At 38.0% G+C, this 13,601-nt stretch overlaps 1 protein-coding gene across 5 annotated transcripts in view; it reads left to right on the top strand.

Moving 5' to 3' along the window:
* The window catches only part of LOC129803098 (protein phosphatase 1 regulatory subunit 16A), a 74,786-nt gene that overhangs the window by 22,096 nt on the left and 39,089 nt on the right, over positions 1-13,601 (top strand). For all 5 annotated transcript variants that reach the window (XM_055849441.1, XM_055849440.1, XM_055849438.1 and 2 more), the window contains exon 2: positions 11,796-11,964. In XM_055849441.1, coding sequence (XP_055705416.1) covers positions 11,885-11,964 — 80 coding nt within the window. In that variant the 5' untranslated portion in view covers positions 11,796-11,884. The remainder of the gene's footprint in view (positions 1-11,795; positions 11,965-13,601) is intronic.

The raw sequence follows: 13,601 nt of genomic DNA, 5'->3' as shown, positions 1-13,601 counted from the left end.
CACCCGTTCCACTAGTCTCCAGTTCGCCTTTTCTGCCTTTTTAAAATTAGCGAAAAAAATTTTCTTGTAAAAAACAGCCTTTATCTTTGAAAGAAATTTTTTTCATTTATATTGAGAAAAGTTCCCTAAAAGAAATTTCTTTCATTTACGAAAGTCTGCTATAAAGAGAAATACCAAATGTTATAAATTACCCCATTCCTGTTTATATTTTCTGCATTTTTTTAAAACTACTTGATGTACTTAAAGTCGTTAAAACACTTATCAGTAATAGTTTAAGAAAGGGCAAAAAAAGCACAGTTTTCTCCCAAAGTTAAACCTCCTAAGTTATGAATATTTTTGTGCATAACATATATCGCAAATCGCATATTGTTTCATGGTAAATTATAAAGTTGTTTTATCGTAATTGGTTTTCCAGATTCCTTATTAGTCCTTAGTTATATTCACTAAGAAATAAAGCAAATCTTGCGGTTATTTGAATGCAACTTTAGTTGATGTTGTGCATACTTATTGATTTTCCTATTCATATTCCGGATATTTACCTTTATATATATATAAATATATATATATATATATATATCAAAATAAACTTCTTCATTTACCTCTTGTCAGAGACATGCCATAAAATTGACCATGTGGAAAGGATAGATGTTGTGTGTCGATGGTAGGGAATTTTGGTGGGTGAATTAAAGTTTTTTTTTCTACATGGGGTATTTGTCTCTGTCCAACCCTCTGTATTTTGCAAATAAACTTGTACCATGACAACTAACAAGTGCCTTTGGTGGGAAATTCAAAATTTATAGCCGATGGTATAATTAACACAAGCCTATATTTTCCATTTGAAAAGTTTTTTGGACATTTTTATCGGATGAGTAATTTTAGCGTATAATTTAAGTAAACTTTAATTTTTTGAATACAAATTTGTGCAAAAAGCTGTTTTAAATGGTACAAAAAAAATGCTTTATTGTAAACATAATGAAAAAAAAACACTATTGGATTCAATGATGTAAATGTGTAACCACCCACAAGAAGAGAAACTTTGTCTCCATGATGTACAACTTAATGTCCTTCGGGGCTTCTCTTCCACCCCATTCGCTTCCAAGCTGCTGTTAGTTTTCTATTGTTGTTGCCAATGTTTTGTTCTATTGCACAAAGGGCTCCATTATTTAACACTTTTCCTCATGTTTGGAAATTTTCTTGGTGAGCTTTTTTTATTTTTCAATGGACTGTCATTTATTTCGCACTTCCTGGGGCTTCAAATGATGTCAGCTGGATTTTAAAATACTGGAAAATTCATGAAAATAACAATAAGAGATTAACAAGGAGTGGCAAACCTCGAAATAATGTCCTAAAGATGCAATAATTTTTTAAAGTCATAAAATTATTTAGCTGTCCTATTCACGAGGAGACGCTTTGTACTCACAAATTGAAGAATTTAAAAAAGTTTTGAAAAAGAATTTGAAAAAATCGATTTTCGAGAGGATAATTGCTTACAAAAACTACCAGGTTTTATCGTCGGCAATTCTTTAATCTTGTATGAGAGTACCAACGAAATGTGTCTGTCTACTCCCATTTCTGGAAAAAGATAGACGAGGCCTAATATAGTTTGACCATTGTTTCTTCCAAGAAATAGTTTTCATGCTCTAGAACTTTTCCCCATGGTTAATATTGATAAGTGAAGAAAAGTTTTTGCCTATACCAATGTCTGTCCATTAGCATAGGTCTCATTCGTAGTGATTCTGGGATCAGATTTGACCATTTTCCTTTTCATTAATATTCTTATTTTTAATAAAATAGGAGAATTGCACCAAATTTCGGCCAGCTTGCAATTTCGACCACTTCTTTTATTCCTCCAATTTCGATAAAATTTTAATTTTTTTCATACTTTACTTTAGAGGAACTGTAAGAATTAAGGGGGTCGAAGTATTGCACAAAGCCATGTCTATATTTTTATTCATTTTAAAATGTATTAAGAATTAAGAATGATTTTAGAGAAAATAAACAGGATAAACTATCTACAAGGTGCCAAGCAACACTCCTTTAAAAAAGTAACAAAAAATAACCAATTTGTGTTAAAAAAAATATTAGTACATTTCAAACTTAGGACTTTGGCGCTTATATGCAACAATGCCGAAATTTGGTACAGTTAAACGGTGTTCAGACTAGTGGTTTAGCCCAGTTCCCGAAGGTCTCAAAATCCTAAATAGCGACCAATTTTATTACTTTTTAGAACCTAATTTTTCCGTACAGAAGTAGATCTTGTAAAATTCGAAAATCTATTTGAAGATCAAAAAAGAGCCCGATCACAAGTAGATTTTTATTCTCCAATAGTGTCTTGGATTATTGGGAAAAATCTTTTTTCCTCCCTTCTATTCCCTCCGTTCCTTCCTTCCTTCAGGTCCCACGTTCGGGGCAAGGACTATGTCCCACACTCCCCTGTGTTCTCCGGTGAGAACACTCCCACGGAGGTTGAGATGGGAATTTGGGAGAGGTGGATGTGGCAGAGGTTACTCCGGAAAGCTCAACACTGGGCTTGGTGTTCTTGGGGGCTCCCGGTGGCTTCAGTGGCTTCAATGCTTGGTGGTGATGATGGTGTTGCTGCTGGGGATTGGGCTGGTGGAGATGGGCGAGGTGATTGATGTTGCCTCCTCGGCGGTCAGTGGTGAAAGAGACCGATTGGCGCTCTTTTACTTATCAGCTGCTGCTGATTTTTCTACCTCCTCTCCTCGTCGCTAGCGCCCTCGTCGCCTCAGCAGGGCAACACACTCCACAGTTTTAAATTTAAATATGTTGCGCTCGCAACACACACCCCGGGGTCACCAAAAAAAAAGAGAAAAAAAAAAAAGATTTCGAACCCCCCAGGGGGCAATAAGCCACAATCTCAAAAAAAAAACAAAATATAACAAATCTCATTAATAACAATAACAATTAATAAGTAGTAGAGCAAAACAAAATGAGTAGTATTAGAGAGTAACAATTTCGAGAGAAAAAAGTAAAATTTAGAATTAATAGTTATAAGTCAAAAATGTTAAGGATTTCGCATCGATAGGCCGACCTAATTATTAGCGCCAGCGAAATAACTTAACTATAAGTTTAAAGTGTGTGTAAATACTTTCAAAAGAATAAGATATTATTACTAAGGACCACCCCATTTCGATCACCAAGGCGGATCATTAATATACATGATCTAATAGGGAATTACTCTACACGAATGGTCACGATTTTATCCCCCCAAATCTCCCGCCTCAGCACCATTATAATCCGATCAGGATTTCAGCTATTCCGCTGAAGAGCATTCCGCGTAAAAATGTAGAAGCGGGAAGGAGAGTCTCAGCCGAATTACAATGTTGGGGAAAGAGAAATCCTGAAGGGCAAAGAGAAAACCCCTTTTTCCACCGACACTGCCCTATTGCCTCGAATATTGAACATGATAAAATTTTACTCGAGAAACTACATCCCGATCAGAAAAATGTGGCTGCCTCTAACTGCAGAGAAATGGGAAACAAATCGCGACCGAATTCAGTGCATCCCAATCGAAAAAAAAAGTAAAATAAAATAGATAATCGAATTAAGGTGTCCGAAATTATATGTGACGTCAAAACTGACGAAGGAGAAAAATAATTAAAGTATTGGCCAATAAAAATTGATTGGTTTTGTCGTCTTGACGAAATACCGAATCAAAATACTAGTGACAGCAAGAAGTGCTACTCACTTTAAATTCCTAAGGGACACTGCTAGCAATGTGTCTTAAAAGGGGATAACAGTTTGATGATTGAAATAGCCGAACATAGTTCGCTTCAGCATAAGGCTGGGCTATATCTGTATCAATCATCTCGATCAAAATGAACACCTAAAGGCGAACGACCATAATTTTAATTTAGGTCTATCCATAATGAACGATGGCCTACTTATGAATTTCTCCGTTCACAAGAAATAGAAATTAAATAAAATTAATAATATGGTCTCTCTACGTTACCCGCTCATACACCCGTACAAAAATCAAGTTACGTTAGATACAAAAGAAAGTTCCAGTGACGATGCCGATATTGTTGCCAAAAAAATAATCCGTCCTGCTGGCAAAAATCCCTTAACCTGGCTTGATGTCCTTACGGTGGAATACTGCCTTGCGATGAGTGTTCAGGTCTTCCAACTCGTAAGTTTGTCCGTGAACGGACAACACCTTGCTCTTCACCCATGGACAAAATTTCGCCTGAATCTTTTTATTGGCATCAGACAACACAAAGGATCGCCTGTAGACCACGTCACCCACGGAAAATCTACCCGGCTTCTTACGTAAATCGTATCGCTTTTTAGACGCCTCATGGCATTTCTTCGACCTATCCATGGCCTTCTGTCTGGCCAATTTTAACTCCTTTATCCTCTCTTCGATCGATGGAATCGTATTAGCATCGGAATGCGTATACTCATCCCCATGTGAAATCATATTTTGCCCAAAATTTAAATAATACGGAGAAAATTGTGTAGTGTCGTGTACCGAGGATCGCATAGCCATCCCTATTTCGGCTAAATATTTTGGCCAATTTGTGTGTTTAGACCCTATATACGACCTGATAGCAGTAACAATAGTCCTATTTGCTCTCTCAGTAGGATTGGCTTGTGGGGTATACCCTGAGGTAAACCATTGGGCAACACCGAGATTTCTCAAAAAGGACTGAAGTTGAGCGGATTTGAAACTACTACCATTATCGGTCAGAAGGACACGAGGGACTCCGAACTGTGGGAAGACATTTTGAGACAAAATTTTGATAACAGAGTTTGCAGTAGAATTTCTAAGAGGATATAAAAGGACATACTTGGTCAGCTTGTCGATCAAGACCAAGATAAAGCGATGGCCCATAGTACTAGGTACTAAAGGTCCGATAAAATCGGCTGATAGATGTTCCCAGGGACGTGATGCAACTACATGATTACCCATCGGAGGTGTTAAATCATAATTCGGGGCCTTAGATTTCTTACAAGTTTCGCATTTACGGATATAATTGCGCACGTCTGTGCGAAGGCAAGGCCAATAAAAATATTCCGTAATTCTGCGGAAGGTTTTAAAGAACCCGAAATGTGCCGAAGTGGGATCATCATGGTATTTCTGCAAAATGGCCTGACGCTCACCCTTAGGGACACAGCATCTCCACCTAAAACTATAAGTTCCTAAAGGAGTTTTATAGCGGATATACTTGTAAAGCCGGCCGTCTTCTAATTTATACTCCGGAAGGCTGCTCGGGGATTTCGAGACTTGGTCATATAGGGACGCATACCATTTATCTTCCCGGGTCGAAATGGTATTAACGTTCCGTGAAAGGAAATCAGCTATCACGTTACTTTTACCGGGACGGTGGACTATGTCAAAGTCAAATTGCTGAAATTCCAACAACCATCTTCCTATACGACCACGGGCTTGCTTCTGGGATAAGATCCACTGGAGTGCAGAATGATCTGTCTCCAAAGTGAACTTGGTATGAAGCAAGAATTGCGAAAACCTTCGAAGACAAAATAGACAAGCCAAGGCTTCTTTTTCCGTAGTAGAGTACTTCTGCTCAGCCGCCGTGAACTTTCGCGAAATATAGCAAATAACTCCTTCCTCATTACCTACTCCCTGAACAAGGACTCCCCCCGCCCCAACATCACTAGCGTCAGCACGCACTATGAAGGGTTGAGAATAGTCGGGAAGTTTTAAAATAGGGGCAGATACAAGGAGCTGCTTCAATTCCGAAAAGCCACGGTCGGCCTCCGGAGACCATTCAATCCTTAAAGGATTACCTTTTAAAAGGTCGGTTAAAGGAGCCGAAATACTCGCAAAATTTGGGATGAAACGTCTGAACCATCCTGCCATACCGAGAAACTGACGTAATGCCTTGGGTGTTTTAGGGACAGGAATATTGCAGATGGCTTGGACTTTACCATCGTTTGTACTTAGACCCTGAGTGCTTAAAGTGTACCCCAGATAGTCTAACTCTGATATACAGAATTTAGACTTCTCCAGGTTGATGGAAAGATTGGCTTTTTTCAAACGACCAGCGACCTCATTTAAAATTTTCAAATGGGATTCAAAATCTTGAGTGAGAACAATGATATCGTCCAGAAAACAAAAGACATTGGGCTCTAAGTCGCATCCAATAACTATATCCATCAGTCTCGCCATCGTCATAGGACTATTTACTAAGCCAAAAGGCATTCTTCTGTAGCAGTACATCTTTCGTCCTGGGATAGCGAAACTAGTTTTGATCTGAGATTCTTCATCGAGCGGAATTTGCAAGAATGCGTCACTCAGATCAATGGATGATAGATATTTGGAGCTTTCTATACGATTAATAATGCTTTCAAGATTTGGAATAGCATAAGCATCTCTTATTGTTACTTTATTTAAACCTCGAGCATCAATGCAAATTCTAATTTTGCCCGATTTCTTCATTTGAATATTAGGAGGTGAGTTCCATGGAGAAAAAGAAACTTCCCGAAGTACCCCCATCCTAACCAGTCTCTGAATTTCAGTATCCACTGCGGGAAGAAGATGATATGGGACAGGATAAGATGGTTTCCTTACGGGAGGGTTGTCACCAGTATCTATCGTGTGCTTTAAAATATCCGTGCAACCGAAAAAGTCCTCAGTAGTGATTAAAAAGTTTTTGATGGATTTTTCTAACTCCAGTCGTTCTGACTGGGAGAGCAGAATTTGATTATCCTGGGAATCAGGGACTGTTGAAAGTGCATTCAACAAAACTGGTTGTATGCCAAAGGCATGCCAAAAATCCATCCCCAAAGTAAAGGGTATGGAAATTTCAGGGACTAATAGGGTGGGAATCAATTCTGTTCTACCATTGAAAGTTATCATTAAATCGACTACTTTGGTGGATAAATAAGTTGAACCATCGGCTACACGCACAACGATATTCGAAGTTCTTGGGACTAATTTTAGAATTTTTACTAAGTTCATGCAACCACATCCTAATATACTCTGAGACGCTCCACTGTCCAATAAAGCCATAGCCTCCTCAATGTCAAAAATTTTAACTTTAATATAGGGACGATTTTCCCCGTTAGGGTATATAATAAAGGATTCTACCTCTGAGGGAGGGACAGAATCATCAGAAATTAAGGACTCATTGTCTGACTCAAATTGTATTAAATCTTCCACTGTATTTGAATTTACATTAATGGTATCAACAAAAGAAATGAGATCTTGGTCATTGGAATCATCCATAGAGAGGTTTTTTGGAGATTCCGCGACCTCAGACTCTCTGTCTACTACTGGGTCGCATTGGGTTCCCCCTGTTGAGGGTTACAAACTGGACAAAGTCCATAAATAGTGCCGATCTTACCACACTTGAAACAAAGGTATTTGGGTCTTGTTGGGCAACTTCTAACATTATGGGAATTGCTCTTACAATGTATACAAGAATTTTTTCTGGATTGTGAATTGGGGTTGGAATTGGAATTGAGATTGGAATTAGGATTGGAATTAGAAGATTGAGAAGTACCCTCAGCACCATTGGATGAGTTACTCCCCCCACCCTGTCTCTGAATTGAGGAAGAATTGGTGTTTCGCCCCCCATTCCGCCCATTATCACGTGAAGAGGAATTTCTCCCCCCACCCCTTCCAGATTGCCTGGAATTGCCCCAGGATGAGGAATTGTTCCCCCCACTTCGCCCCCTTTGATCAGAAGTCCTGGCCAGGGACTCTGAATTATTTGTGGATGATTCCTGAAAACTCCCTATCTCATTAAATCGCACATTTCTGGGACGATCGAGAAAAGCGTAGGAGCGGTTCCTCTCAATAAGTTTTAATTTTTGGGATAGCTCCGCTAATGTTGGGATTTCATATAGAAGAAGAGCATTAGACAGAGAGTAATGGAGATTTCTACGGATGAGACGAACTTTCTCGACTTCCGAAATTTCTTCATCCAGCTCCTCGAAGAGAGCTAACATGGATGCAAGAAAGACTTCTGCATTCTCCCCCACCCCCTGCTTTCGATCCTCAATTTTCTTCCTAATAGCGAAATCGCTCTCAAGATTGCAAAAAGCACTTAGAAATTTCTCGCGGAACTCCTCCCACGTACAACTTAAAAGATATTCCGAAAAGGAATCATACCACGTTTCAGCCCCATCGGAAAGTAAGAGTCTTATAGACCAAACCACCTCCTGCAGAGAAACGCCCTGGATCATGGCCATTCTCTCAACATCCCGCAAGAAGATTTTGGCCTTTTTCCCCTTGCGGTCACCAGAGAACCTAATTCCCCAGTCCTTTAACTGCAGGGGTTTTAATCTACGTGGAGCTGGTGTAGGAAACGGGTAGTGGCGTGACAAATTTTGGGGTTGAGAATCCCTAAATTCCCCAGAATGGACAGAACTGGGTCTGCTGGAGGATCGAGATCTTCTACCAGCACATGAGAGTCTCAATTGCTCCATCGAATCCTGAATATTTTTCAGGATATTCTCAAGACCTTTTATTTGAGCATTCTGAACATTAAATTGCTCAACCGTAACAAATTGGGATTGGGGCCTATCTTGAGGCTGAGACACCGTGGATCCAATATTTGGGATGTCGAAAGTATCCCTACGGTCTTGCGAAAGGTTCAGATGTGGGTGCTTAAGAAATTCTGGGACAAAGGACTCACTGGAGGCAGAAAGTTTAGATGTGGGCTTCTCAAATGGTACCTTCTTCTTCTCCTGGACATAACAGTCCGAAAATAGGGACTTTTTTGGGCTTTTAAGACGTTTAGTCTTTTGGACAGGTGAAGCAGGACGAGGAATAGCACCCCCCACTTTTCCCGAGGCAGCATAATTCTTCAACTGTTCCCTGAACTGTTGCCTAAAATTTGCAAGTTCAGCAAGAGCAGGACCATAAAGGGCATTTTTGGGATCTCGAGGGTCTGATGTGAATTTTAATTTATTTTCGATGTGCTGAAACATTGTGAAAATCTCAACTTGCTTCGAAAAAAGGACCTCGATATTCCCTACTTGCTCTCTAAATTTTTTAATAACTTGTAAGGTGTCATCCCTAATTTTTTTAGCATCGCCTTCAACGGGAAATAAAGGGTTTCCGCCAGCAATAGCAACCTTTAAAAGATCGCGGGCTTCTTCTAATGAAGCTGGCCATTTAATTCCCCTGGCCTGTAATTCCCAATCCAGTTGTTCTTCTGAGAGAAATTTTGGATTGAAATCCTCCATTTCTAACAGAGAACTCCCCAAAAGGGGGTAAAAATAGCCGAAAAAAGAAAAAAAAAATCTCCCAAAAAGGGAAAAAAAAGAAAGAAAAATATCCTAATACACTCCTATTCCAGAGAAAATGGATGAAAAATCCAGAAAACTACACCCAATGGAGATATAAATCACGAAAGAAAAAAAAAATCTCCAACAGAAAATCACAAAGAATATTATACGGAATAAATTACACGACGACAAGTAACAAATTAACATTCTCTTCCACGCGCCAAATTTTTTATTACCCCACCGTTAGGTCAATCGCATTCACTCCTAATGAGTTGCAAAAATCACCAAAAATGCACTGATAAGAGGTCAATGAACTCTGGGGAACCGGCAAATTAACCATGGGATAAACTTGAAAATCTACTCACGATTTCCTTTTGCGTCGGGCGCCAAAATATTGGGAAAAATCTTTTTTCCTCCCTTCTATTCCCTCCGTTCCTTCCTTCCTTCAGGTCCCACGTTCGGGGCAAGGACTATGTCCCACACTCCCCTGTGTTCTCCGGTGAGAACACTCCCACGGAGGTTGAGATGGGAATTTGGGAGAGGTGGATGTGGCAGAGGTTACTCCGGAAAGCTCAACACTGGGCTTGGTGTTCTTGGGGGCTCCCGGTGGCTTCAGTGGCTTCAATGCTTGGTGGTGATGATGGTGTTGCTGCTGGGGATTGGGCTGGTGGAGATGGGCGAGGTGATTGATGTTGCCTCCTCGGCGGTCAGTGGTGAAAGAGACCGATTGGCGCTCTTTTACTTATCAGCTGCTGCTGATTTTTCTACCTCCTCTCCTCGTCGCTAGCGCCCTCGTCGCCTCAGCAGGGCAACACACTCCACAGTTTTAAATTTAAATATGTTGCGCTCGCAACAGGATAAAATGTAAATGGAACTCTATTTGCACAAAAAGTCGTTGAATTTCGAAGAATTTAAATTCAATTTCGAATTTTCATACTAAATTTTCGAACAAGGTGGGAAAAATTTATCAAATACCAAATTAAAAGCTGGCAAAAGAGTTACTCAGTGATTAATGGAGTGATTAAATACTGGGGCAAGAACAGTAAACGTCATTGTTCTGTTTTTTTCCTCACAACAATGTGAAGACCGTCACATTTTGATACTTAAGCACTTCGAAATTCGAACAGGATGTAACTTTCGTCACCTTGCGAAGGTATTAAAAAGTAAGAAAGTCTCTTTTTTGGATCTTCAAATAGATTCTCGAATTTTTCAAGATCTACTTCTGTACGGAAAAAGGTCACTTAGGTTTAATAATCTAATCCTAATTTAAATATTTCCAAAAAATCTGGATTGATAAGAAATTAGAGCAATTAAGCCATATGGCTAATACGGGTTTCACACCTAAGGCTTAGTCAAATGGCTTAACTGCTCTAATTTCTTATCAATTATAATTCTTTGGAAAAATTTAACTTAGGATTAGATTATTAAAGATGAATGACCTATTATTAGGCTCTTAAAAAGCAATGAAATTGCTCGCTATTTAGGATTTTAAGACCTTCGGGAACAGGGCTAAACCTCTGGTATGAAGACCGCTTAAGCCTTAGATCTGAAGCCCGTATTACACTGTCCCAAAATTTTGGATCGAGTAAGGAAAGTCGAAGTTTCGAGGAAGCATATGAGATTATAAAGAATTTCGGCTGAAAATAAGCATATAATAGTGCAAAATTTGCAATTTCGGACACATAACAAACAGTTCAACATTTTATGTGTTTGTTTACTGAAGTCGCCTTTCATAGTCCGACTTTCGGTATATCCGACTTTCAGCCCTGTCCGACTTTCAGAAAATTACTCTCTTACTCAGTCGTTAGGTTTCGACCAATTAATACACCAAAATGAAAGCGTACAGATTCAGTAATTGATGATTCATGGAAAAGCTTATCAATATTTGCATATTATTATCAGATTATATATTTAGTTTGTTTATGTTTGTATAATTATTATTTGATATTTAATCTATATGTGCAATAATAACATAAAATCCTTAAAATCAATTTTGTAATTTTGAAAATAGTCATCACAAATTATATTTATCCTACATTTACCATATTTTTGTAATTAACTGTTAAATAGTTAAAAAAAAAAAACTTAGGCATTCTTTTAATAGGCCTTAGCGGAACTTTTTATTCACAAAATACTTCACAAAAATATATGTTTGCGATTGAAATTTGAAAATATAACAATTATGGAGATTAATTCATGGACATCAACACTTTGCAATACTTAATTTTAAAAATAAAACTATCAAGTTTGAAGTAATTATGGGTTATAAATTATTTCGAAAATTATACATTTTGAAAAACTATAGATTGACTTTTAGCTTAATGTAATTTATAATTGAATTTTGAGAGAAATTCTAACGAGAAAACTTTTCGTAAATGGCAACGCTATGGCAGGAGTCTCTATATGGAAAAAGTTTGTGAAAATTACAATGCATTATAATACAATTTTAGGCTCTACAAACTTTTCTTTTATGTCATTTTTCACTCCCTATGCCCTAGAAGAGTTTATCATTATTATGCAAAATGGCAGTGTCTCTCGAGCAGACAATTAATAATGTTCCATTTTCATTGCAGAGACTGCTACTGTAAGGTGTTTTTTTCCGCTGCTGCTGAAGAGACTGATTTTTTTTTTGGAAAGTGAAGGGTGAGAAATAAAGGACGAAATGGAGCATGCAGATCTTGTCGCGGAAATGGCTCAAGTGGAGCATCTCTCGACACAGGATCGTCTCCAGTTGGCACGAATGTGAGTTCATTGAATTTTATCCAACAATCTTTTAGCCCATTTAGTGTCATTGAGGGTGTGTATATTCTAGGGAAAATTGTGGGTGATTTTCGAGAGGGCATGTCTTTATTTAACTCTACACCCACTCATCCAGGGAAATGAAGGAGAAAAAAGATATCTAGGGTAGTGAATCTCAATTGAATCGGATGTGCTGATGATGGCACGAATTTTGGGCTTGAGGCATTTAATCTGCAGGTCGGGGAGTATTTATTATTGATTTTACATAACTACATCTTATTCCACGTTGTTGCTCGGTCAACGGTGTGGAATTTTTAAAATCATATTCGGGGTGATAGCTTCGGAAAAAAGGGGTTGGGGATGAAGGAAAGAAAACTCAATCAGAATTTTTATTGCAGATTCTTATTTATATCTGCGTACGTCCAATCAATTTTTTTTCTCAATTGGGATTTTATGCTAATGGAGTTGGGACTTTTTGCCACTTAAAGATGAACTTCTAGGAAAAATACCAAATACATCTTTTTGAGAAGGATATCTATGAAATTTTCAGATAAAATTTATTGATCTTCTATTTTGAAGAGAAAATAAACAACTTGGAAAAGTGAAGAAAATGACAAAAAGTGAACAGTTTAACCCAAATTCGTCAAGGCTAAAGTTTTTGTTTCTTTTAGAGCTAGTTTCAATTGGCATAGTCGTCAATCCGATGCTATATTACCTTTTTTTCCTTAAAAGTCCTTTAAGAAAAAAGTGATGACAAAACTTCTCGGAATTGTACACTTACAGTGTCTCATTATTTTTCTTGATTATCAAAGTGTTTTAACGGTTTTAAACATAAAACTTTTATAGGAAAATTATCCTGATAACAAGTTTTGATTATTTATCAGTTAAGAATTGCTCTGAGTAATTTTCGGGCAAACAGAAATAGCTTTTTTGAAAAACATACATAATTTAGCAAAATCTCGAAAAATAGCAATTTGGTGTTTGATTGTATACTATCAAGGATTTTAAAGCATTCAACATCAACGTAATGTTAATAAACATTGAAAATTGTAGGATATTGTATGATATTGAATATAATTATAGTGTTATCATAGAATTTTGGCGGTAATTCAGATGTTGATGAATTTTCACAATTAGGTCTTTTTGTTACGGGAGCACAAAGAGGGGTAGTTATTACTCATCTATGTTCCGATAATGTGTTGAAATTTCCATTCCCCAATATAATAAATCTAGACACTGAACCTTGTCGCGTGGCGGTCAGGCCTCTGCGGTAATGAGAGAGTTTGACAGAAGAGAGGTGAGGAAAGCCAAGCTTAAAATTATCGGTTTTCAAAACGGTGTTCATTACCGCTCTCACCTATGGTTATGAGATTTGGGTAAGTTGGCTAATGACCGAAAGGACCGAAAGAATAAAATCTCGAACATAAGCTGCCGAGGTAACGAAGTAACATATGTTAAGATCGAGTGAGGAACGTAGATGTTCGTAAAGATTTCAAAGTCGAAGAGCTGCTCTTTCGTGTTAAAAAACTATAATTTTGATGATCAAGTTCAGCCTGTTCAACGTCTAAATTAACAAATCTTGTTGAAAGAAACCATGCAAGGACAAAGAAGCTAAAGCAAATTCAGGATATTGCCTAGAA

The sequence above is a fragment of the Phlebotomus papatasi genome, chromosome 2 (assembly GCF_024763615.1).
Source record: "Phlebotomus papatasi isolate M1 chromosome 2, Ppap_2.1, whole genome shotgun sequence".
Classification (NCBI taxonomy): Eukaryota; Metazoa; Arthropoda; class Insecta; order Diptera; family Psychodidae; genus Phlebotomus; species Phlebotomus papatasi.
This window is presented reverse-complemented; position numbering and strand designations above follow the sequence as displayed.